Below are 26,074 nucleotides of genomic sequence, written 5' to 3' on the forward strand. Positions count from 1 at the left end.
TTTGATTCCAAATTGCCATTTCACTAAATATTCTCTATGAAAGTATTCTGCCTGGCTTGGATTACTACGCCTTGATGATCACAACTTCAATGGAATGTTCCTCACACTGAACTATCTGTCCATCCTCTGTAGGTGAGAGCTGGATTGTCTTCAAGATCACGTCCGTTTGACTTGGATCCACAACTTCCACAGTCGATTTAGAAGCTAAACGACCATTTACCAACACTTGAATTCCGGACAGTGCATCATCATCCGGTGCCTTGAGCGTGGGATTGATCAATGTAACCGACCCCGGGCGAACAAGAATGGGCAGCGTATCAAAGTCGTGAATTTCGGTATACCATCGGCCAGCCTCATAAGACTTGGAATGATCAAACCACGAAACCCACTTCCCTTCAGCACCCTCAACCTGTGGGACATAGAAAGTCACCTCACCCTCCTCCGTGAAAACAGGCGCAACCAGCAAATTCGATCCGAACATGTACTGCGTATCAATAGCATACGTATTCAGATCCTCGGGGAACTCCAAGAAAAGCGGCCTCATCAGCGGCGTGCCGTCTCGGTGTCCCCTCAATGCCTCCTGCAGGATATACGGCGTAAGAAGAATCTTCCGCTTCACGCAATCCCGTAGCACAGCAGAACAATCCTCGCCATAAATCCAAGGAACCCGGAACGAAGATGATCCATGGAGCCGGGAATGAGATGACAAAAGTCCGAACTGTACCCATCGCTTGTAAAGCGCTGGTGGCGGAGTTCCTTCAAATCCTCCGATATCAGATGCCCAGAAGATGTATCCACAAAGCATGAGACTGAGACCCCCACGAAGAGACTCGGCCATCGCTTCGAATGTGCTCTCGCAGTCCCCGCCCCAGTGTACGGGGTATTTCTGGCCACCTGGAGCGGTGCTGCGGGCAAACAGGAGGCCTTGGTTGTGGCCCACGCCTGCTTCGAGCGTTTCGTACACGATGCGGTTGTAGAGGAGAGCATAGTAATTATGCATCCTCTCAGGGTCTGAGTTGTCGTGGTACTTGATTCCTTTTGAGGGAATTCGTTCCGCAAAGTCAGTCTTGAAACTGTCCACGCCCATCTCCATGAGACGCTCTAGATGGCCAGAGTACCAGCGACATGCGGCTGGGTTGGTGAAGTCCACAACAGCCATACCGGCTTGCCACATATCCCACTGCCAGACGGAGCCATCGGTACGCTAGGAATGTTAGTGGTGGAAGATGTTTGTAAGAATAGAATCCCACATCTCACATACCTTGATGAAGTAACCATTCTTCTTCCCTTCCTCAAACAATGGCGACGCCTGTCCCACATACGGATTAATCCACACACTAATGCGCAGACCTCGCTCCTTGAGTCGCTTCATATATCCTCCAGCATCAGGGAACATCTCCGTATCAAAGTCGAAATCACACCACTGGTAAGACTTCATCCAGAAACAGTCAAAATGAAAGACACCTAGCGGGATATCCCGATCCCGGAATCCATCCAAAAACCCAGTCACAGTCTGCTCATCATAGTTCGTTGTGAAGCTAGTCGTCAACCACAGATTGTAACTCCAAGACGGCACAAGTCCCGGCCGTCCTGTCAGCCCAGTATAACGTCTCAACACATCCTTAGGCGTCTCACCATACACAACGAAATACTCAATTTCCTCACCAGGGATAGAGACGTTGACTCTAGTCGTGCGCTCTGATTGAACCTCCAAACTGACCTTTCCAGGGTGGTTGATGAAGACACCATACCCCTTCGAGGACATGTAGAATGGAATGTTCTTGTATGCCAGCTCGGAGGAGGTGCCACCATCCTCATTCCAGATATCAACAACCTGTCCATTCTTTGTGAGCGGTCCGAATCGCTCACCCAATCCGTAAATTTTCTCGCCCACGCCTACATCAAGGCCCATGAGCATGTAACCCTGCTTTTCAGCGTAGATACCGTCCCCGGTCCGGTATTTCTCGCTGCGGGCATCGCGGACATAGCCAATGGAGCGGCCCGAGTGACCGGTGAGTTTTTTGTTAGAGGGAGAGCGGAAGACGAGATTTAATTCGTTGGCCGCGGTGTTGATATCGAGTTGCAGAGGCCCGCTGCCATAGACCAGGGAGTTGGTATTCTTGTCATGGTTAATGCTGGTGTGTCCATTGGATTGGCTAATCTCGTAATGTGGCCCATTGTCGACTTGTCCTGCCCTGGGGAAAGTGAGTAAATTGAATGGAAATGAACATGGATTGGAAGTGTAGATTTCAGGGTGTTGATTGGTGGAGAATTTACCAGTGCACTAGTTTCACGCCGATAATACCCTCCTGTGGAGAGGTCACCTGAGCCGAGATTGTAGCTGTAGAATGTTATTTGTGGTCCTGACCTGGGGTTGAATTGCAAAGACACATACGCGAGTTCAAGGTATCGCCGCGGTGTCGTTGGAATTTGTTTAAAAGTAGATTGACGCCTTCTTGTTCGATCCGCAGTCGCTCCACGTTGCTCATCCAGTCAATGTGGATGCCCTCCTAGGAACACCGTATAATTTAGTGTTTTCCTTTTTTGGTTTAAATTTGCAAAAGACAAGGATAATCTCTTACTTGTAGGCACCACATGCCAGCTGTGAACTTCATCCTGTCAAGTATGCTGCTGCGATAGACGGTGGGGTATAGACGGAGTAGTTAGATGTAACAACAGGGATACCCTCGAACTCGCTAGAATAGAGTATAGGGAGGATAGATGACCTTTTAAGGTCAAAATTGAATGATGCTTGAAAATATGCAAGAAAATTGTAGTAAAAGAACGTGAAAAGCCCATTTTCAAGTAGCTACACACCCGAACAACCGCATTCGACACGGACAACCGTCCGACAAGAGAAGCAGTCCAGATCCACAGCCAGTTACGCATACAATTTCTTTGGTCTATTTTGCAGGAGACACGTTAAGCGGGGCAACGTCCCACAGCTACTGAGGACCTATGATAAGAGCTTAGAGCTCCAGAATGTATAGCTAAGCCTATTTATAACTAGCGCAGCCACCCGACCAAGGATTGGTCCGGGTGAATTGGCCGCTTTTTGGCTAAATGGCTCCTTCCTTGGCACTTGTCTTTCGTTTGATTGCAGTATTCGGGTAATTTTCTATGCGGGATGAGTTACTTGTCGAGCTCGTGCTCAAAAAGTGGTCCTAGGTTGGCAGGTTGAGTGATCCATGGATGGCGTGATACAGCATCAAACGTTTCCGATATTTTTGGTCATACACAGTATCTCAGAGCATAATATTAGGTACAGGGTAATTAGGGGCGTGATACAGTAGTGGGACAATATAGCCGTTCTTAAATCAGAGGTCGGAGGCTACCGCTCCGTGGACTGCCCATGTAGCTCACACTCTCACCGCGAGCCCTGGTCCGCGACATCTCTGGCGACTTCAGTCCGTCCCTTGTGTCACGAGAATCCCCAACCACCCTAGAGGGCAATCCCGGCGGAGGCGAGATGTGGTGGCTGACGACACTGGCGGGAAGCTCAAGTGATGGAATAGAGGTATCCATGAGATGAGCAGTGGCAGGCTCGGCCTTGGTTGAGGCTGGACGAATATGAGCCTCGCTGTAAAACTGCTCGAGTGCGGCTGCATCTTTGCAGAAATCAGCTAGACCGTTGAGAATATGCTCTGGCGCACGGTACAGATTTGCCGAGTCGATATTTGGTGCAGCTGCCGAAGGTATGGGGCTTCCAATATCGTGCAAAGGACGGATCAGTGGAGACAGGCGTGGAGAAAGGCGATCGAGAGAGTCGTGATTTGGTGCACGGCCACGATAGTCTGAACGGCCATGATCATAGCGGCCTGCGTCTCTGCTCGCGACGCTGCGGGTACTGACCAGTCGGTTGGCGAGAAGTAGGAAATCTCCCTCATCCGTGATCTGAGCAAGCAGACTGCCATTGCGGTGGATATACTGCGGGTACTTATAATCAGGCTTGCCCCAAGAGAATGAGACTTCAACATCAGCCGGGAATGCAGTGCACGCTTCGAAATCCAGAACAAAGTCGAACTTGCGCAAGATACACTTCTGGTAATAGAGGTGGTCCGGTGGCCCTGGCTGTGCGAAAGAAGCGTTGTTGAAAACTGTATGTAACGGTCCCTTGGGTGGTGGAACCTTCAGTGAGATCCTATAAGGCTTTCGGAACGGCTGCGTCTTATCGATGGCGCAGGCCTCAGCTATAGGCACCTGAACCAGCTTCAGACCAAACTTCTCTGCGGTGGAGGCCCACGAATGAACGGTATCCTCAATCAACTTTGGCGTGGTGCTCATCCAGCTAAGCTCGATGTGGAAGCAGTTCTCGGGATTGTGCAATCTATCGTAGTGAAGGTCGATCACCTCAGGGCGATTTGACCGCTTGCGATTGTCTACATCATACTTCAAGGTCTTAGACAGCATGATTGCAACTTTGTTCTTGGTCTTGGATGGGGTACTCGGCGTCTGCGGCATGCGCTCATCAATGCTATCAGAGCGAGCGCGAAGACTGGAGGGAGAATCCTTTCCAATTGCCGGAGTTGAGGGCATTGACTTGTCTGCTCGAAGCTGGGGGAACCAACTACCTCGAGATTCAGGACGCGTGATACGATGCTCAGCGCAAATCTGATAGAAATAATTGCCGTCTCGGAAGTTGTGTCGTTTCTCGACGTGCTGGAATAGCCCGTGTTTCATCAACTCATTGCCAAACTCGACTGCTTCCTCACGGGTCTCGATATCCCGGAAGTTTTGTATCAACCAAGTGGTAAGCTCAAACCCAATAAAACAGTTATAGTGTAGCCTCCAGTGCCATCGTCGATCCATCATCCGCACCCCCTTCTCGCCTTGGATCATCTGCGAAAGTACCGTTATGAGGTCACCAGACCTCTCAAGCAGGTCTGCCTCAGGCAAAAGCTGAGCGGGTGGATTGTCAAGCCCAGGGTCGGTGAGCAGTACACGATCAAGTTCAGCTGCGACGACCTCGGACGGATTTCGTGTTTGATACATAATGTTGAGTGGATTCTGATCTCTCTTTCTGTTCGCAGACTCAAATCGCTTTTCCTCTGGAGAGACATATTTGTTTCGTTGCCAAATGTGAGTTAACTGGCTGATACCGAGCAAATGGATCTCCTCCTCGTTGTCCTCATTGAATGATTGTAGATGCCGTCGAGAGTGGGGGTGTAGTTGCATTGGGATCAATACATAACGGACCCGCCAGAAATGTAGCTGTTGTGCTGGGTTATGAATATAGTCTCGGTGGCCCGCCAGATAATTATCAGCAAGATTCCAATTATACTCTTCAGCAGTGGGGTCCAGCTTGATGTCTTTGATCTCATACTCCTGGCTCAGAATTGTTCTCATGGCCGGCTGATACAGCGTGAAAGTGGATCGTTTAGGCGACATGAGGGCCGCTGCCGTGTGATGTGTGAAGCGAGTCACTTCGATTTCCCCTCCATCTACAGTGATGAGACGATGGATTGCATTGCCTTTAGAGAGGAAAACAATAACCCCATCTCGTTCGAGTCCTCGGGTGTCAAAAACATTAAGCGACTCAAGGGCCGGTTGTGCTGAGACTTCTGCCACATTTCGGCCCACAACAATTTGAAAGCCATGAGACAATCGAAGCGAGATCATTTCTCGTAGGAGAAACCCTCGAGTCTTTGGTGCCTCGATACCCTCTGCATCGTCATTCGCGAAAACGCGGTATGGCGTCTGTAGATAATCCGACGTAAGTTCACTTGAAGTTGGGAATTCTTCTGTAGTTAAAGGCAGCACCGCAGGTGATTTCAAGCTCTTCCATTTAACCACCGCAACGTGAGGGGGACGAGGATACGCGTGTTGCCAACGACCAAACCAGCTGGTCTTGCGCAGCACATCCTTTGGAGTGTTGCAAGGGTTGACTGATCGTACCCAGGGCGAAAGAGCTTTTCCTGGAGAGTTTCTTGAGGTATCACGGGAACTGTGATTGAGAGTTATCTCGACTTTGTGATCGTTAGGCCGACCTAGCCCCTCATCACGATTTACAAAATGCGTCTCTGTTGCAGACGTCGATAGCGAGCCTTGAGCTCTACCAGGTTCTAGTCGCTCTGAACTGTTCGATGGCTTTTTCAATGGTGTTTTAATGGAGATTGGCTTAGAGGGGGTTAACCTAGTGTGTTGTGAAAGTCTCGGAGGGGTAGATGGCGGAGATGCTGCTCCATCATTGATTGTCGCCGTTGATGTAGTCTCCGATGGGCTCAAGGAAATGATACTTTTAGTGTCGGAAAAGGTGCCTCCAGAGGGCCTTTGATTGGACATCGGAAGTGCGTTTGCATGCTCTACATGAACTCCAGTACTTGCCTGGGCCCTTGGAGGAGTGGAAATCAAGCCGCGAAGCGCAAAGCTGATTGTTCGAGAAATTCGCGAGGCGGGTGGTGCTGGTCTGGTCTTCAGTGACGACTTGTTGGGTGACGGGCTTTTCGAAGACACTGTGCTCTTGTGAGATACGCTAGATCCGTCGATCCTTCGGGGACCAGCGCGCAGTGCTTGGCTGCCATCAGCGGTACTATTCTCATGCTCTCGTAGATGCAACACAGATCGTGCCGACATCCGTTCATGCGCACCAGTGCCCTGAACCTCCGGCTCACTCAGGCGCTTGTTTCTAGGCTTCGGTGCGTCCTTCCTTTTAGAAGTCGCGGCGAATATATTATCGTCATACTGGTCCATCCAAGCCATGACAGACTTTCGAGATTTTCGCGGTTCTCTGGTTTGGAGTTCACTTTGATCTGTAACATTTTCAAGAAACGGTTCTGGTCGTAGGCTGTCACTGAATTGCGCCTTAAGGGATGAAGTGTTGGCGAATCGCGTTCTTGGAGGGGCGCGAACTGCTGAGTTTGAACCTAGCCACGTACGAGGTTTTACAATATCACGCCCCTCGAGAAGGTAGGGGATAGAGATATTGGATTGTTCACTCTCCATGACACCCATCATTTGAATCTCATACATGCGTACGCGTGGAGTAAACGCTTTGTGTGGCCGAGTGACGGTGTGCGGGATAGGAGCATTGGGGTCGTTTTTCAAGATGCGCCGAGCTTCTCGATAGGTTTCCGGATTCCAATATGAGATATCGAGCCAGTGTGGGATGCCGTAGCTCCAGTCTCTAGATTTAGGCAAACCTCGCTCTCGCATCCTGGTGGCGGAGAGGTAAGATCCCGGGGAGAGGTAAGATGATCTGCTGACAAGACTGGATATCGAATGGTGGACTTCAGGTGACAATTTTGGCGTCTCGATCGGACTTTCGAGGGAACTAGAAGCACGCTCTACCGGTTCTCGATATTTGAAGAGAGGCACGGAGTGAAGGGGCATTGGACTTAGGCAGACCAGATCGATAGCTATGCCACGATTCGTCAAAGCTTCTGTAGTAGAGGCCAAAGACTCGTATGACACTTCGAACACCCCACTTCCTGGAGTGATCACGATGATAGATGTTCCCGTGTGAACCATATCTCGATCAATATGGTCATATGCCAGGTGAGCGGAGGCAAGATGAATGGCCTCGAGGATATTGCCTCGCAAAGCTGTACTGGGACGACCGGCGATTGTGGCGGTATGTGGTCTGGAAGGGATCTTGATGCCGCTTCCAGCGGCAGCATCCAGGTCATCTGTTTTCAAAATTGACACATCCCGCAAAAAAGTTCTAAAATTCTTCTTGAGCTCATCCAAAATCGTGGTCCAATGGCCGCTTGCCATATCATTCACGACGACACGATAAAAGTCCCGAGTTGGAAAATTGTTCGGACCCGGTGCACCTGCTAAGCCAGAATTGAGCTGAGATATACTCGGAGATGCATTGACATCGTATTCCACTCGCGTGAAGAGCACAATGGTGACCAAATGTTTCGCATCTGAGTTAGCCCATCGCTTGAAAAGCTCTGGCAAGAACCCGTTGATCACGCGACTGAACAGAATATCCCCAGACCCTTCCGAGTCAAAGTCCCACATTTCCCTGGACATCTGTATAAACAAAACATACTTTGCTGACTCGCTGCGAAAGACGGGAATTGTATGAGGCGCAAAATACCCTGAAAGGACCTTCTTCTCTCGAATGAAAATGTTCTTGACAGTTGCCTTAATACTTCCCATGAACATGATTTTCTGCCCCTTGTAGACAATCTTGTTGACGAGCTCGGACATGACCAGTCGCCACATATCAGACCGCACCATGTACTGGTCACGGAAGGAAATGTCAACATGAGACGCGGCGCAGTGTTCACGATCGACAATGGAAAGCGTGACCTGGGTTCTATTCTTGAAACCGAAAATATTGGCCACGCTGCTGGTCACCGATATCTCTAATTTGGGATGGCGCATCTTCACATCTTGCGGCAAAGGTTTCACCACAAACAAGCATCGGCTTTGCAATGGGGTTTTGAACTTGGATGTGCTGTCGGATTGAGAGTTCAAATTCAAGTCCGCATGGTTTTCGCGGGCCATCTTCACGCCAACGTCAGGTTTCAAGGCAGAATGCCCTGCATCCCCAGAAGCTCGAACGGGTAGAATCTCGACCACATCCCCGACCTGGATTCCGCTTTCTCCGAACGCCGACGGATTCAATAATATCTCCTCCCTCGAAAACATTTCATCATGGACCCAAAGGGTGCATTGGTGCCGGGCCAAGCTGGCGGATAGCCGAACGGTTCGCTCATCTGGCGTGGGGTCATGATCGCGATACGATGTCTCGGTGTGGATGGTCGAAAGGGTCTCCAAGCTGGCAGCGCTCACCTGCCTAAGGTGGGACCGCCGCATGGGCCCGCGCAAAGACATATTTTTTATTTCAGCTTCCTTGCATCGCAAAGGAATTGACCGCTTCCCCGGAGCTTAGCATTGGCCGGGAATGACTTGGGGAATCATGCGGACCCAGCTCGCGCGATAAGATCCCTTGGCAACTCACGTGGTGCGGAGTTTGATGCCTCAGGCCACAAAACAAGTAAGTACTATACATGGCAAGATATATCGGTACATTCAATACTGCGAAAAGTTGGGCTCTAGATGTATACCAATGTCAATAATAAGCCCATTATTGTATTTTTTAATTCGCCTTCAAGGCCGGTCAAGTCAAGTAGTCTACATGTAGGACTGAATATAATAACGCAGAGAGGTATTCGTTCTCAGAAGATGGCATTGCGCCTGTGCCCAGCATGTGCTTATGTGATGCTTCAGATAATGACCATAGACTCCGTCTCTTTGAGAAAAGAGACTGTCCTCCCAGCCACAAATTGAACAATATATACAGAGCCGCCAAATACGACCTCGGCCTCAACGTCGGTAGAAAGCTGGACTTCTAGGTTCCCATCCTCTGTCCACTTCAATTTGATCTTCGCGATAGGAGTGACAAAGGTTCCCTCCGCTGTCGGAAGAAGGTCCATTTGGGGCTCGATGCGCAGATGCTTGAAGCCCGGCCTAGCCGGCCTTATACCATACAACTGGGTAACGATTTCGTTGACTGGGCAGGCACTCCACCCATGGCAGTCACTCCGAGGATTCTTCTCAAACTCAGCCCATGTCGTCAAATCATCCGCCAGCATACGTCGCCATGGATCTAGAAGAGTGGGGAACATCTTGTTGTAGAGACCGACTTTCTCCACGGCTCGGAACACATAAAATTGTAGAGCACTGGAACATTGCACCAGCGAAGAATTGTACATTGCGCGAACCATTAACTCTCGAGCTGCTGTACCCGTGATAGTCTCGGAAAGAACAGCAAACACTTGACTATGCTGGCTGTATTCCTTTGTTGATGGACCATCCAGGTAAAGAGAATCGTCAAAGCAATGCTTATTCACAGCATCTCGGAGAGCTTGTGCTCGGGAGGAATATTCGGAAGCGGTATCCGTTCTCCCCATGAATTTGCATAAATCAGCAGCCTGCATGAGGGCAACAATGTAAAGGAGACTGTTGAACGTTGCAGCGCCTGTTTTGGTGTACGATTGCGGCATGCAGGATTCAAAGATTTTCCCTGGGACTGACCATTGAGATACCCAGTCTATGAAGGGCCATGTATCTTCCTCGAATCGACCAACTAGCCCGAGATCATTAATTCGCTCGTCGAAGTGGTTGAGAATTCCGTCGACGGTGCTCAAGTACCGCCGCACAACCTTCTTGTCCGCGAAGTATTTCATGTGATCCCATACCATTGCAACCCAGTATAGTGAGAACTGAGGAATTTGTTTACTCTTGAAACCGGCCGGGAACTGTGCCTTGATCAAACCATCAGGAGTCTGGCTGGCATGAAACTCTTCCAGGGTTTTCCGGGCAAGTCGATCATCTGATGATACTTGATATGTGAAAAGCATCTGTAGTCGAGAATCAGATGCAAACTGATTTTGCTCGTAGAAAGGGCAATCCTCGTACGTCTCATGTCGGCAATTTTGGAGAGTACGTAAACTGACATCCCAGATCTTATTGAGTTCTGGCCCAGCCTGGATTTCAGTGGAGATATCCAATGGATAGGAAGTCTCGCGGAGAGTGAAACCCTTAAGTGTGAGGGGTTGAGATGAAGTCTGGATATGCAATTGAACATATCGGAATGCTCGGAACCAAAATGGTTCGAAAGTTTGCTCTGTTTGGCCATCGGCCACTGTATAGATATCTTTAACTCCATAAAGCCGGCCGTTAGAGTCCGATCTGAGCAGTTTGGTCCTTGGCATAGGGAAAGGAGCAATTTCGACTCCAAGATCTTTCTCGTAGCATTCGGAATATAGGAATGTGATAATTGATCCCAATCCTGCGCCGCATTGAAAGTTGACAAACGCTGTAGTCAAAGATGCGCATTCGATGTCGACGCTGACAGTCTCCCCAGCAGGTACAATCAAGTCCCCATCTCCTTTGATGAAACCATTCCACTGCGTGTTTGTGAGGGATCCCTCGCATTCTACAATTCCATCAAATCTTCCAGGAATCTCCGGAAGCTCTGGGATAGGACGTGGTTCCAATTTCCACGGACGTTGGATTGGGAGCATTTTCACCGGGCGGAATTGAAAGATGGCGGACTTCCAGGTCGTGTCATCGAATGCTGCTCGCTTCCAACCAGAGAGGGTTTTGGCTTCTGTTACTCTCTCGTTGTTTGACATGAAGGGTGGACCCAAAAGATAGTTCCACTCGGAGTGAGGAATAATCTTGCGGTTTGTCTCTTGCAAGCACTTCCATGAAGGATCCGTAGAGATCGATAGTCCCTGCTAACATGTCAGTGACCTGTGGACCTGAGTAGACCGCCCCTTTTGGGCCTTTTGGTACTTACCTCAATCTCGGCATGAACCATGAGACCAGGCAATTCAGTGCTGATAATCGACGAAGAGCCGGTGTTGACGCAAGAGTACCGCAACACGCGCGCACTGATGACATTTTCTCCTTCTGTGAGATAAGGTAGAATGTCGATTGTCTCGTAGTACCAACGTTCCGGATAGCTCTTGCAAGGGCCAAAGCTGACACGCTGGCCATTTATAAATAGACGATATCGACTATCGGCCGAAACATGAACTGGAAACTCACGAAGCCCGTAGGGCTGAGTCCATTGGAAGGTTTTTCGAAACAGATAATAACGACCAGGTTGGCTCTCGTCCTCACTATGGGTCGGCAACCAGATCCATGGTGGGGTTTGTGTCCAAGCTGAGGCCATTCTTTCATCAAAATCCAAAATCACCACTAATCAAAAGAAAGATCAGATTTCGGTGAACTCATGTGGCTCATATACGGAATCCGGGGTTGAAGGCCGAGTCTCGGTAAATCCCGAACTGTCCACTGTCCACTATCCACTTGGTCGTCTGTGGGGACGGTATGCCTTCCCAAAAGCTGGTTGTTGGGGTGACCCGACCGGACCCGCACTTGGGAAAATACTTACGGTCTCCATTATAGCACAGAAAGCCCATCAGGTTCTCAGAGGGATGTGCTCCAGCATACTGGGATGGAAGATACTCACAGCTTTACTACGGAAGTTCTTCAACGAGAATTTGGGTCGGCACATCTTACCCCGACCCACAAACCGGTCAAGTCACTTGACAGACCCCTACAAAGTCTCACATGATTCTCCACATTTAATGTCTTCCTCTGGATAATTTCGTGGACACTGTCCACTGTCCACTTTTCCCCATATGTCTGCCTCAACTCCAGAGGCGTCGCCTCGCTTTCGATGCGAGTTTTGCCCAAAGGAGTTTTCTCGGCGAGAGAATGTTTATCGCCATGCTCGGATTCGTCAGTGTCTGATCCGCAAATTACTGCTGTGTGTATGCTTATTAGATTGAAATGTAGACAAACAACACAAGCTTCATCGCTGTCCTGTATGTGCCAAGGAATTCACCAGAAGTGATGCGCGCCAGCGCCATGAGGCGATTCACAAGACGCAGCAGTCGCCTAGTGTGACTGCGACGTCCCAGAGGCGAACCAAATCGCCAAAAAATCACGAGGTGCTCTCACAGCAACCTTCCGATGCGTTACATGAGAATCCGTCAGTCGAAACACATGATGGTGATAGCTTAACCAGTCTGAGTTCTCTGAATGGCAAATCGCTTCCAGAACATAATGTGCAACATGAGACTGGTAATGACTGGAGCTCTACGCATTCCTTAAATCTTGACATAGATCAGACCCACGGTCTCACGGCTCATGTTCCGACTGAGCACGCTCTTCATTGGACAAACCAATCCGCAGATAGCACATTTGATGAGGATCTGATCCGGTGGATACGGGAACCGTGTCTATTCGAAGATATGCGCTTTGATGAAGATATTATGTCGGTGCTGCTAGAATCTGGGTCAATGCCACCCTTCAATGCTGCACCGCTTCTGGCCATGGGCATAGATAGCGATCAAATGATGGTCGATCACAGTGATCAAAATACTGACGCCACTGTTGATAGAGGTGGAACAATGAGTCGACCAGTAAGTCCTCCAAATGAGGCGTCTGAAGAAGACAAATGGCCATACAAATGGAATCCTGCATCTCAAGCGATTACTGCCGCTAAGCCCATTGAATTGCCTGGAGACCATCCTTTGAGACGTGATCATGACATTCGTTTCGACATCTCCCATCAGCGGTACCTAAAGGTGATTGCATTCCTTTTGGAGCCAGCAAGGAGAGGGTTCAACTTTCACTCGCTTCATTTCCCAGACCTGGAGACTACGAATATCTTCATAAAATTGTTTTTCACCCATTTCGAGCACCAGATGCCTGTCATACATCGTCCGTCTTTAAAATCATGTGATGACTTACCTGATGCTCTTCTTGCCGCAATGATTGCGATAGGAGCTATATATAGCCGTGAACGACACACCTGTCGCTTCTCGATTGTCTTTGTTGACATGGCAAGATTAAGCTCACAGATTGCCCTCGAAATGAACAACAGACTTATGAGAGATTCTAAGTTCGTCTATGCCCTGACGCTGCTCTGTTATGCAGGCATCTGGTGTGGCAACAAGCGACTTTTTGAGCTCTCCGAGAGCCTGAGGGCTGCAGTGGTTACCTACTGTCGGCAGATTCGTGACAGTGAATACATCTTGGCAAGAGATGATCTCCAAAAATTTGGCAGTAGCGTGGAGGGCCAATGGCAGGCTTGGATTTTGAAGGAGTCCAGAAAGAGGCTCTTATGGGTTATCTACAGCTTTGATTGTATGTTTCCATGTTTGTTGTACCTACCAGCTTCGATCAGCCTGGCAGAGTTTATGACTATTGAGTGTCCCTGTGACGAGGACTTCTGGCATGCTGCAACGGCCAACCGTTGGAAATGCTTACTTGGCTCTGCATCTGTTCCACCCTCAAGGAAATTCACCTCTGCGGTGAGCCCTTTTCTAGGACCTTTGAACCTGGGAACCGCCTCACACAACACGTCTTCAGATGCAAGTCTTCGGCAGACCTCTTTTTCCTCTTCTAAAAGTCTCAATTCCTGGACTCGACATCTTGTTCTTACTACCATCTTGGTGAATATATTTGAACTATCACAGCAGATCCCAATGGTATCCCAAGCGACTCTTGACACGGAGTTATGGCAGATACCTGGAGACAGAGAAGCGCACACTCCTACATATTCGACTTTTTCCACCCTCGAACCTGAGCTCAGACCGCACTATGCCTATTTGGTGACGAGATGTTTATCCGGCCGTCCTTCAGGACTTACCTTGTCACCTCCAGAACAAGAAGCATGCAAATCACTCGCGAAGCGCAAACATGTTTTATCAAGTGAGTTTCAAGTACAGATTGGGATAATATTCAACATCTGATCGTTTTCTAGAAATGCTTTTCGCTTGGGGGCAAGCCTACGCATCCGTACCGGCCCCCGATGTAGCTGTGTATGAAACATCAAGGCATTTCCATACAAGTTCTCAAGCATACCTTCGCCTTGGCCATTTCACTATCCACGTGCCGATTCTGGATCTTCAAAACGTCCTTGGAAAGGCGGGAACATCGGAGATCTCTCCTGCAATAAACACGATGCATGGGATCCTTACAAATCACCCCGAGGATGTCGGATCTATACTCATGCATTGCCTGGAAGTCATTCGAGACCTGCGGGTGCAGCCAACCTCGTGTACTGGCGAGTCTCAATCACGAATGATAGAGCCCCCTGATATCATCACCTGCTTCCTTAGCGGGGTCTTTATTTGGGTACTTGTGATCTGTGCGGATCCGAAACAGGTTAAATTTCTCAGAGACAAAATGGACGAGTTTGGGGATTCAGATGGATTCTTTGCTGTTATAAAGGAAGCTTTGGCCTGTGACCCAGACCAACGAGCAGGTCACAAAGGCAATATTTCCAAACCCAACCTAATTATATTTGCCGCTGCAGATGTGATTAGCAAAATGACGCCGTGGAACGCATCGCTTAACCTAGCTTTACTCTTGTGCCATCGAGGCAAGGCTTCTACAACTTGCAAGAATCAAAGTCATGCTTAGTTTTAGCCATTTTGTTAGCCCTTATTGCCGTGCATGAGTTGAAATGAATACATGTATTACTAAATCAGAACGGATCATTTGTATCTAATAAATCGCTGCCCAGGTGCAGGTTGATCTCTCCATATATGGTATTTATTGTAAAAGAAAGCAGCTTGTATGGCGGGCCTGACCGAACTGAGGTCTTTTCTAAGAAGACTGAAGATGTTCCACGTCTTTAGGAGTATCACTGGAATAATTGGAGGAAATCAAAACAGCCAGTGAAACTGTATGGAGGTACGTATTTCTTGGCAAGTCTTTGAATTCGTGTACATATGTATCTATTAGAAGTCTAACATTGATGTCTCGATTGCTAGGCAACAGTTCAAGCATCATCCGGCGTTGTGATGGCCAACTTGTGAGTTGCAAACTTTCTGGCAGGCACCTTTGCCTCATAAAGGTTATCAATATCCTCCGTTGACAATCCAGTAGTATCTGGAACAATGGACCAGACACCCCAGATAAGCAACACCGTAGCACCGGCAAAGACTAGCCCCGTCCGGGCACCCAGGTTGCCTGAGTCAACATTATAAATATACGGCACCACAAATGTGACGAGCCAAGTTGTGAATGTCTGAGACATGATACCAAGTGACATGGACTTGGCACGCAATCGGTAACTGGAGATTTCGGCTGCAATCGACCAACCGGGACTTTGCATGAGACAAGCCTGCAAGGAAATGAGGACATTCCTATTTCACGTTAGTATAGAGTCTCCAGACAGGATTGATAGGTGCAATGCTTACATGAAGATTGCAATAGCCCATTTAGGTTCCGTTCCGTGGGCCCAATACAGAGCCCCCACAATTAAATTGAAGAGGAAGTTAACAATGCACCCTGAGAGCAAAATGTTTCTGCGCCGCACGTTCTTGAGAACTATGCCGCTACCGACAATGAGTATAATGGCCAAAGCGAAGCCACCGACGGAAATATCGAAAACGTGGACTGTGGGAAGGCCAACAGAGACGAGGAAGTAGATCGACTGCGTGAGGAAGGGACCACCACCGAGATTGACGATTCCGAAAAGGAACATCATAGTCAACGTCCTCTTCAGGTCCACTCCTTGGAAGCATTCGAGGTAGCTTGACTGATTCTCCTCGCGCTGGGAATTTTCTTCCTCAATGGTCTTCACCAAATGGTTGTAGCGCTCCTCGCGGTCCGCATCATCACGATAGAGCCAGCTATACAGCTTCTTTGCGCCCTCCTCACGCTGCTTAATGATACAGTACACGGGGGACCTTGGAATAGTTAGCAAAGATCGATCACGTATTATAGAGTACATACTCTGGCGCGATCGCAAATGCAATCAAGACAAGTCCACCCACACCAAATTGAATAGCGAACACCGTACGGAATGCCTTTTCGGCCATGTCGGTGACAAAAATTCGAATAATGCCCATCGCCAAGGCTTGCATAATGAGGATAAACACCACGAATGCTTGCTGAACAGCAGGGACAAGCTTTGGAGGAACGACCTCCGAAGCATATGTCATACCAGTGGACATAGCCATACCAATGCCCAGTCCTCCGACAATCTTTCCACCAAGTAGCGAGCTCCGTGTCAGAGCGGTATACTGTACAGCTGCCCCCGCTAAGCCAACGACACCTGCAATGATGCCTGTCCACTTACGACCTATACGGTCAGCCAGGTAGCCCGTACCGGTAGCCGATAGTGCCTGAGCAAGGGAGGACATGGAAGTCCATAATGCAGTCCACAATGATGGAAGGTATAATCCGGATGCATCTGTATCTCCGAAGTACATCATAAATGCCGGCATGGAGATCGAAGCGCCGTTCACAATCTGGTCGTAGCCGAACATCGTGCCGGCGCTGAAGGAAAGGCTACCTGAACACAGTGTTAGCCAAGAAGTATCTGTATTGAATGTATCAGATCTTACATATCAGCAATGCCCTCCAGTGTGTCTTAATGGTATCTATCAAGCCCAATTCCTGGTCTGCTTTGAGGAATCTAGCCTCCTCCCACTCAAGGTGAGCAGTGGATGACTTGAAATCGTCGGTCATATTGAACCCCAAGGACTAATTTGCTGAACAAATGGACAGCCCTAGTACTTGATACAATGGACACTGTGCCAACTTAAATGCATTCAAGGTCAGAGTACCCAACACTTGGCAAATCCGGGGAAATCAATTCTAGGGCGTACGACTGCCGTCCCCACAAAGACAAGTGGACAGTGGACAGTGGACAGTTTCGGATCTGTCCGAGTATGGGGTATGCTTTGGTGGCGTAAACAGGCGTCCAATTAAAAGACCGCAACGGGGCTCCCCGCTCATAACTGTCGGCATAACTGCGGATTAAAGAAATTACACTTTCTAGTCAAAAGTATTTTCCCAGACCAGTTTCCGGGCCTACCCCACCAATTATATATATTCACTAAACGGTTCCACACATCACCAAATTTGACGCAAATTCCATATAATTACGCTTAGTTATTAATACCCATCTAACGCACATACTATCAGTTAATTCTTTATAGAAATCTGCCCTAAGCTTTCTAGCCACTAGTAATTGTCTCGTCACCAAAGCTACATGGATCTTCGAATCATCTTCTCAAAATACTTCCCTATGGTCATGGATTAAAGTTAGACTTTTTTAAAGTGAGCCCTCTTCATATCGAGTGGTATAGGCCTTCCAAAAAGTTGGTTGTTGGGTTGACCCTACCGGACCCGCACTTGGGGAAATACTTACGGTCCCCATTGTATGTCTGTTGAATCTCTCATCCCAGCGCTTTCGTTGGAAGAGAAAGTTTCCCTATTAGCAGGCGATTCCTATTGGCGCACCGCTAGCTTGCCAGATCACGGAATCAAGGCGATCAAGGTAAGGCCCACAAGGGCGTTGTGACTTTTGAAAACCACAAATTCTGACGACTCATTCGTTCCATAGTATAGTGATGGTCCTAATGGCGTTTGCGGAGAGTCTATTCATGCGTCAACCAAAGCGACATGTTTTTCTTGCGCAGCTTGCGTCGGGTCAACATTCAATACTAATCTCGCCCTCAGAATGGGGCAGTTAATTGGTCAAGAGTGCAACGCTGAGAATGTTGGTCTCCTTCTTGGACCCACAGTGAATTTGCATCGGTCGCTATTAGGTGAGTAGGGACTGTTCCGAAACTTGGCGACCGCATATGTTGATTTTGGCGGCGATTCAAGGAGGCAGGAACTTTGAAGCTTACTCCGAAGACCCGACCCTTTCCGGGATATTGGGTGCTGCCTTTGTGAATGGGGTTCTGTCTCAGAGTATCTCGGCATGCCCTTAGCATTTCGTCAGGAACGAATGCGAAACCTACCGAAAAACTTCTAACACACTCGTTGAACAAAAGACTCTTCGAGAGCTTTATGCTTATGCGTTTCAAGTGCTGTTGAAGAACTGGACTCCATGGATCATTATGACTTCGTGGGTATTCCAGACGCTTATACCTACCTAGAGTACTGATGAACTGATAGATACAACCTTGTCAACGGTGTATTCATGTCAGAAAACGAGAAACTCCTTCAATATGTACTCCGAAGGGAGTGGGGGTTTCAAGGAGCGATAATTTCCGACTTTGAGGGCGTTTACTCAACAGTTCCTTCCGTGCTGGCGGGTGTGGCTCTGGAACTGCCAGGCCCTGCTTGATTCAGAGGCAAGGACCTCTTGAAAGCTGTCAAGAAAGGCCAAACCACCGAGTTCTAGATAGACTCATTGGCAAAAGATGTGATCAGTCTGGCATCAAAGGTGAGCGGCAAGGGTGATGCCGAATCAGAAAAAGACATTCCCCAGGATGACGATAGTGCTGCACTTGTGCGGACGATTGCAAATGAGGGGATTGTTCTTCTGAAAAGGCAAAACAAATACACTTCCCGTATCGCCCATCACAAATCCAAAAATTGCGATTTTCGGGTCTCCAGCAATCACGACAATCATTCACGGAGGTGAGAGCGCATCATTGACACCTTCTTATGTTATGTCCCCCCTAGATACCAATACCTGCCTACTCGTATTATGTTGGCAAAATGTATCACCGGAGACTCCCACTAAGTGGGCATTGCCATGGCGCGCGCGCACCCTAATTGTTGCAGCAGAGAAAGGCAGGTTCATTCTCCTCAATGATCACCCATATAATGCCATTCAGCTGATGGAAATCGGGAGATGATTAAATTCAGAGAGTACTGCATACACTCTCTTGAGTATGCGACGTCCTTGGAATCGTCAAGCACCAAAGCTCTTTGCAGAAACCGCCGAGGCGTGGTTTGAGTAGAAAGAGCTGCCGGATGGGATTACTTTGAATGAGATTCATATGGTAATGGAGGCTTATTCGCTTTTATAAAATCATCAAAGCCGTTTAAATAAACAGTTTAAGTTGTATGTTTTGATGCGAACTGGAACCAACCCATATTGCGATATTCTGCCTTAACTCACCGCACTCAGGTATACTGTGACTTTGTGAATAGCCTCTCTTATATTACACCATACATTCGAATACTTAGAAATAAAATAATAATAAGCTTTCAGGCTAGAAAAATTATTAATATTAATCATAAAGATATTGGAAGCTTTCAGTTCAATAGACCATGGACTGGTTTTGGGGTTTCCTTCCTGGACTCTATCCGCTGATACATTTAGTTAGGACTGGCTAGCTATTTTAAAGAGCTGTTTCAGTCTGTGTTATCCGTCCGAGTTGGTATAACCTCTGGATTTGGATATTGGCAGACTTTGCGAATTTGGAACAAGCGACCTGCGGAAGTGGTTATTCGGAAGTAGCCCTTGTCGCTCTAAGTGTGCCCGATAGAGACTCGCAGTGGATTGACACAGATGCTCTGGCTCAATATGTAGCATGTCCTCTAGCGATTCGAGGGTTCAAAAACGACTGGGGTTCAAGGAGTCTATCGAGCCTGTGGGGCCTGCAAGATGCAGTTGATCGATCGCAACTGCCCCCGACCCCTCAAAAATACGAAAAAGCAGCCTTTTCATCTCGGGCTCTTGTCTTATGCCAAAGTGGAGCAATGCCAGACTTCTCGGCGTGCAGGTTCGTCGCTCTTCCCCCGCGCGCCTGCGGAAGTATTTTCCGACCTCCTTGGCTGGCTGAACGCAGGCTCTTTCACGCTCAACGCGAATTTGCCACTTCCCAGCTGCAATGCCTTAAATGATGAAATTGCCCCAGAACTCTTATTCAAGTTCCTTGGGGACTGCAGAATATTTCCTCCGCAAAAGTAGAGCCATTGATATGCCCAGTCAGCTATGTCAGTCATGTCAAAGTTATTGTTCCTCCGAGCGAATTGAGCACAAGCCCATCAGCATGATGACGACATCGTGAGCCTCAAGCTGACACGAGCATTGCTAGATCAACAAACACATTCAGGACACTGACCTTCATTTAATGGACTGGGAGTAGAAGCATGGGCTCAAATTTGGTGCTGGCTATTAGTAAGGAGATTGTTTGAGAACCATAGGGGTGTCCTGCTGCCTCGTGGACACGGTGACCTACCAGGTGGCGAGTCATCATGCACTGCCCTTACCTGAATTTGACGGGCTCGACAACACTCATATTTGGGAAATGACTACCCAAAGCTCTAACCAGTATCGGCTTGAGGTCACTTGCCTTTGCGACGGGTTCAAGTGAGCGTCTGTCTACAACCTCCTTGTTGACGAGACAACTTTTCGACCATATCCACCCTCTGAATCCATCCGGACTCGGTAGCTCTAACGCAGCCTATTCACCGAGAACAGTCAACCCGATGCACGACCGGCGTTGATCTCAAGAATTTGAGAATTCCTCTTGGTCTGACTTCAGGCATTCCGAGCCATTGGGACATGACCGACTCGACTGGGCAATATCTGACCAGGATGGCGGTTTTTGATAAGGTTTATAGCCTGCCAATGAATCCAGGCCGGCGCTTCAAAACCATTAAAACCCGCACAAGGCCTGATTCTCAACCCCACTGCCTATCACGGCTCCACCTGAACTCTTTCATCTGGAGACCCTGATCACTTGTCCGATCTCAAGCCTCTCCATAATGTATCGCAGAAGCGTGCCTTGCAGGTGCAGGTCGATTCCAGCGCTCATTATTGGTAGTGCGCAGTTGCGGGATGTCCCGATGGATCGACTGGGGGCATCCCAACGCTAATATGGGCCCGTCTTACGATCACGGTGAGCAGAATCATATCGCAATGGTGGCTCCGATATTCTTGTTTTATTGTGGAGTTGCTGATGATAGGGGTAAGAAGAATTGATCGCATGCCCTGGGGGTCGGTCGGCTTGTTGTTGGCTTCGTGTTTGGTCGACAGGCCTCCTAATCTCTTTGTGTAGGTCAAATTCTTCAGGCTCGATTCGAAGACTCGCAGAGGGAAATCGTTCATGATTCTTTATTTGATTCAGAGGACTTAGTAGATCGTGCTTGCACCTTGGTTCACTTACGAAAACGCCCCATCTGAGCGTCGACTACCAACCTCCGCCCATCATCGCGTGTGCTGCCGAGGTTCCTTCTATAAACACAACATGATGAGAATAGCCCGGTGACCAAGCGGAGTTCAAAACGGCTGTTGGGTCGTCATTGTCACTTCCATGGTGCTTGAAGACAGATTGCTTGACCCGAGACCTCAGGGCAGGATCACCAGCCTGTAGTCTCGGAAATGTGAAATCCAAGGCTTCGAGGATATGCGCTGATCTTGAGCGCTTGAGTCTGCGTGTTTTCCATCTTGAGGCTGAGTATCGTCTTTTGAGGGGTTCGTTTGTTGACACGCAGTAATGTGAAGGCTACCCCCCTGGGGGAAGTGGATCTGTCTTTCTTGTTGCTGAAGAACATGCAGGGAATCGAGGACAATCTGCTCCTCAGATTGAAGAAAACCCCTCCTCAAGCGATGATCAAAATCATAACGCGAGGCTGTTGGAAAAGACACGCCCTACCATATTTCGATGGGCGGGTTGCAAGGGCAAGGCACGGCTTAGCTTGCAACGGCCTTTCCGGATGTCTTTACCGATCCCAAAAGGTGCAACGGGCTGACTACGGGCTGACCACAGTGTTTTATTAAAATCAATACCGTATACGACCACGGTCTTTACGAGGACTCATTCTCGAGAGTATATACCGAGAACAAATCAACCCTTTATCATGCGCTTTGCACAACCAGGGACGCCAAGCACCAGTATATCGCTGTGTCGCTAGTGAGGATCTGGGAAGAAGAGTGCCTGGCCAGGTTCCATGGTTTGGATCATGCAAGGTGACGGCATTTCTCTTGCAATTTTTACAAGAACGATACGCAGCAATCTGTCCGCTGCCCAGTGCCCCCAAACCCGCCTGATACACTTCAGTGCGCCAAGTCCAGCAATAATGTGATGCTACTGTACAATACACCGTACTTGTTAAAAACAATGGTATACGGGAGATCCAACAATTGCTTTTTCATCAAATAAGCGGAGGCAGGATTTTGCAAGAAAGAGTACACTCGAATGGCTCCAATAGCTCACACTTGTTGCGGTTTGATTCTGCTGCCAAGTTTACCCCAGTCGGGCCATTCTCATTGGTGGTACTTGTCAGATACGGTTCAGTGGCGAATCCACGCGGCTCTCAGCTCCGGCATACCACAGCTCAGCATTTCGTGGGTCGCACCCACTTCGGGATTTGCCGTACGTTTCTGGCTACTTTGTGTGTATTTTCTCCCATGCATATCCAATTCGGCCCAAGGTGGAAAATTAGGCGCGCGAGGAACGGGTTCAATCTGAATCTTAGCCCCTTAATAGGGCTAATTTTCTCAATCTCGTTAGCTTGAAGGGGGCGCCTTTTTATCCACCTTGCGCCTTTATCTTACATCGGTACACACGAGTGCGATGGACCGATTCCCCCGCCTGCCGAATACTGAGCAGCATTCGGATACCCCAGGCAATGAGTCGCCATCGTTCACTTATGACTGGGTGGTTCCTGGGTTCCCTCAGCCGCTTCCCGCTGAGTTTTCGGCCAATATTGACCTGATCCCTCCCCGCGAAGACCTGGTGAGCTCTAACTCAGGCGAGTGGTCCACAAATGCGAAGGTGCAGATTCCTCGCTCCGCACAAGCTGCAACCTGGACTAGCACCGGTCGAACTAGTCGGGCTTGCGAAAATTGTCGCGAGCAAAAGGCTAAATGCAGTGGTCATCACCCCACCTGCAGCCGTTGTGAGGATGCTGGGATCCGATGTTCTTATAGCGATCGAAAAAAGGATAAGATTATGAAGTGTGTTGACGAGTCATACGTGAGATGTGGTCTCTAATTGAAGGGCTGTAGGGAAATTGATGATTTAAAAACACAAATCCAAAATTATGAAGCCATTATTCGTCAGGTGTACCCGAGGTTAGACTCATTGTCAGCCCAATATGTTGATCAGACCCTCGGGGGTCAATTAGTCAGAGTGAGTCCACGCTAATGATCTACCCCTTCGTGGACGTCCCTATTCCACCCCCATGAATACTCACGCCCAAAACCCATGCTGTAGTTGTCGAGCTCTCCGGTATTCCGCTCCGAGCCCCCGGCTGGCATCGGCCACCCCCTGGCCATTATCGATCATACCGAAGAGGATTTCAACCGCGATGAAAACCAGGCACTGGGGTTTGTGGGAGAACATTCTGAAATGACATGGCTTTATAGACTCAAGCGCGACCTCGATCTCGACCAGGAAACGTCGACACCCATCAAAGAATCCTCCAATAGACCCTCCATATCATCTCTGAACTACTTTCAAGAAGATATGGAGCCTTTCCGCCTGAACATTGTCGACGAATCGGAGACGCCACCACAACACATTGCTGACAAGCTCGTCGAATCTTATCTTCGGGTGGTGCATCCTGCTTTCCCCATCATTGGGAAGGGGGTTTTCTTGAGTCAATACAAGTCTTTTTACTCGAACCCGAACTCACGCCCTGGCAATCGATGGAAAGCGGTGCTCAACTTGGTATTCGCCATCGCGGCAAAACACTCAACTTTAGTCAACAATGCGACACAGGGAGATATCGGCGACCATGGGGTATATTTTTCCCGGGCATGGCGACTCAGCCTGGGTGACGCTGCTTTGCTGGACCATCCGAACCTCCAACAGGTACAGGTGGAGGGTCTGACGGCTTTTTATCTCCTTTCCAACGGAAAAGTCAACAGGTAAGTTAGTTCCCGCCCGTAACATGGCACTTTCGTTGTGCCCTTACTAACTCCCTCCTTTCTTTTATAGGTCATGGCGAATGATTGGCATCGCGATTCGATCAGCGGTGGCTATGGGTCTGAATCTTCGTAGCGAAAGCTTCAATATTGCCCACATATCAAAAGAGACTCGATACCGTGTGTGGTGGGCACTTTTTATGTTGGATACATTGCTATGTGTGATGATCGGTCGTCCCCCTAGCTATGGCAATGATTTTTGTACAACGCCGCGGCCCATACCCTTTCGCGAGGAGGATTTCGGGGACAAGGAGATCCGACAACTTATAACCGACTTTTCCATGCGGCAGAACCTATTGAACTCGCTCCTCTCGCATAACAATTCACCGGGGGCAAGCGAAAGCCCTGTGGATAATATTTGGTCAGCGAATTCTGGATCTGAAAAAGGGAAACAACGTGCCCAGTCTAGCCCAATAAAGGCTGAATCCCTCACTCCGAATATCTCACTATATTTCTTATATGCGGTGGATTTGGCCTTTCTCATGAGGGAGGCCATTGAGACCCTCTACGCCCCTGGAGCGACACGACGATCCTGGGGGGAGATGGAAAATGCAATTTCCGCCTTCAATAAAAGTGCTGACAATTGGCTCTCTCGTCTGCCAATAGAGTTTCAATTCGCACAACTCAATTTAAATCATCTGTTTGCCCGCCAACGTGCCAGTCTCGCATTCCGCTTCTACACCACCAAACTCGTCATCTTACAGCCCTGTCTCCGCCGTCTCGCCTACCAGCCTGCCGAATCAAAATCTCCAGGTCCTTTCTGTGAAGCAATGGCAAGCGTGTGCGTGGAAGCGGCTCGAAAAATGCTATCTACCCTCCCCGATGAAACAGATGCATCATTGCTGTTCGAGGTCTCTCCATGGTGGTGTGTCTTGCATTACGTCATGCAGTCAATGACCATCATTCTGGTCGAATTCTTTTTGCGCACTGAGTCGGGCACGATGGAAGCTGCGGATCTATTAGATGACATCCGAAAGGCGGTTCGCTGGCTCCGCGAAATGGCTACGCGAGACCCTTCTTCCCAACGAGCTTGGTCTATCTGCGTGGAAATCCTCTCACAGCGCGGCCTTGACTTGCATTTGGAAGTTAGTTGATCTCCACCTAGATATCGCACTTCTCGTCATTTTCCCATACCTAGCGGTTCCGGAGTTGATGTCGGCATCTCAACCTTGAAAGTTTTGCTTCGCCTGTAATCTTGAGACACTTTATGCTTGCATTACCGTGCCATGCTGTGTCACCAGGCATTTGTGGTCCAGCGTAAACTGATCGTCTGTTTTGTCGTGAGCATTCTCCTCTTAGTCTGCTAATTAAGTACCAGGGCCCGTGGACTGAAATAGACGCGTGCCTATTGGCACCGTTTGCGGGCTACCATCCGATAAAGCTGTTTCTTCAGTAATCCCAGCCTTTGAATGTGCATTGCTGCACCGGGGCTTTCTACTCTGCTTTGAACCAATACTCAATTACTAACAACCCAGTCACTAACAATATTCTTCAAGTCAGTAATTTTGCTTGCTCACTTTGAAGAAAATAAATTAGAATAACCTTGGAACTTCTTTTTTTCGAAAATAATGTTCACAAGCTAAACCGCTCGTCCGGGGTCGCTGAACCTGCTATGGAGAGGGAGACAGTGATAGTAAGACTTGAGCGCATTCAGAGTAAAGCTCTCATCTTTTCGTGAATAGCTGGGCAACTGAAATGATATCTAGCTATTTATGTGCTTATGCACCTAGGCACTCATATATTCGATCAGCGTATGAAGGGCAAGGAGAACCTTGGAGTGGCAGCGAAAAGTGAACAAGACGACTTTATAAGTTCATGATCTCCATCTCTGGAGCTCCAAGTTCATACTCAGGTTCGCTCGACGGGACTGACTAGAGAAACACATCGATCGTAACTAATTGAACAAAAAGCAGACTATTTGCAAGTCATTGAATCAAAATCGCGATCTTGAAAGAC

General features: G+C 48.7%; 6 protein-coding genes across 6 annotated transcripts; 2 read left to right on the forward strand and 4 right to left on the reverse strand.

Annotated features, from left to right (window-relative positions):
• Positions 1 to 64: 64 nt before the first annotated feature.
• N7484_008963 (putative sugar hydrolase) lies at positions 65 to 2,615 on the reverse strand (the record flags this gene model as incomplete). The annotated part of the gene is made up of 5 exons (XM_057119350.1): positions 65 to 1,204; positions 1,262 to 2,195; positions 2,278 to 2,341; positions 2,396 to 2,510; positions 2,583 to 2,615. 5 exons carry the CDS (start codon positions 2,613 to 2,615, stop codon positions 65 to 67), a joined length of 2,286 nt encoding a protein of 761 aa, XP_056968905.1.
• Positions 2,616 to 3,312: 697 nt separating this feature from the next.
• Positions 3,313 to 8,787, reverse strand: iml1 (GTPase-activating protein IML1; the record flags this gene model as incomplete). Its single annotated transcript, XM_057119351.1, has 1 exon — positions 3,313 to 8,787. One exon carries the CDS (start codon positions 8,785 to 8,787, stop codon positions 3,313 to 3,315), a length of 5,475 nt encoding a protein of 1,824 aa, XP_056968906.1.
• Positions 8,788 to 9,179: 392 nt separating this feature from the next.
• N7484_008965 (uncharacterized protein) lies at positions 9,180 to 11,638 on the reverse strand (the record flags this gene model as incomplete). The annotated part of the gene is made up of 2 exons (XM_057119352.1): positions 9,180 to 11,198; positions 11,261 to 11,638. 2 exons carry the CDS (start codon positions 11,636 to 11,638, stop codon positions 9,180 to 9,182), a joined length of 2,397 nt encoding a protein of 798 aa, XP_056968907.1.
• A 472-nt stretch (positions 11,639 to 12,110) lies between these two features.
• N7484_008966 (uncharacterized protein) lies at positions 12,111 to 13,815 on the forward strand (the record flags this gene model as incomplete). Its single annotated transcript, XM_057119353.1, is given in 4 exon segments — positions 12,111 to 12,238; positions 12,320 to 13,623; positions 13,654 to 13,790; positions 13,807 to 13,815. The coding sequence occupies 4 exon segments, from the start codon at positions 12,111 to 12,113 to the stop codon at positions 13,813 to 13,815; spliced, it is 1,578 nt and encodes a 525-aa protein (XP_056968908.1).
• A 1,450-nt stretch (positions 13,816 to 15,265) lies between these two features.
• Positions 15,266 to 16,962, reverse strand: fmqE (MFS-type transporter fmqE; the record flags this gene model as incomplete). The annotated part of the gene is made up of 4 exons (XM_057119354.1): positions 15,266 to 15,632; positions 15,687 to 16,178; positions 16,225 to 16,786; positions 16,839 to 16,962. 4 exons carry the CDS (start codon positions 16,960 to 16,962, stop codon positions 15,266 to 15,268), a joined length of 1,545 nt encoding a protein of 514 aa, XP_056968909.1.
• A 5,801-nt stretch (positions 16,963 to 22,763) lies between these two features.
• On the forward strand, positions 22,764 to 25,212 carry N7484_008968 (putative C6 transcription factor; the record flags this gene model as incomplete). Its single annotated transcript, XM_057119355.1, has 4 exons — positions 22,764 to 23,165; positions 23,190 to 23,321; positions 23,406 to 24,061; positions 24,132 to 25,212. The coding sequence occupies 4 exons, from the start codon at positions 22,764 to 22,766 to the stop codon at positions 25,210 to 25,212; spliced, it is 2,271 nt and encodes a 756-aa protein (XP_056968910.1).
• Positions 25,213 to 26,074: the final 862 nt, after the last annotated feature.

Source organism: Penicillium longicatenatum (genome assembly GCF_028827895.1).
Source record: "Penicillium longicatenatum strain IBT 33135 chromosome Unknown contig_6_segment0_segment0, whole genome shotgun sequence".
Classification (NCBI taxonomy): Eukaryota; Fungi; Ascomycota; class Eurotiomycetes; order Eurotiales; family Aspergillaceae; genus Penicillium; species Penicillium longicatenatum.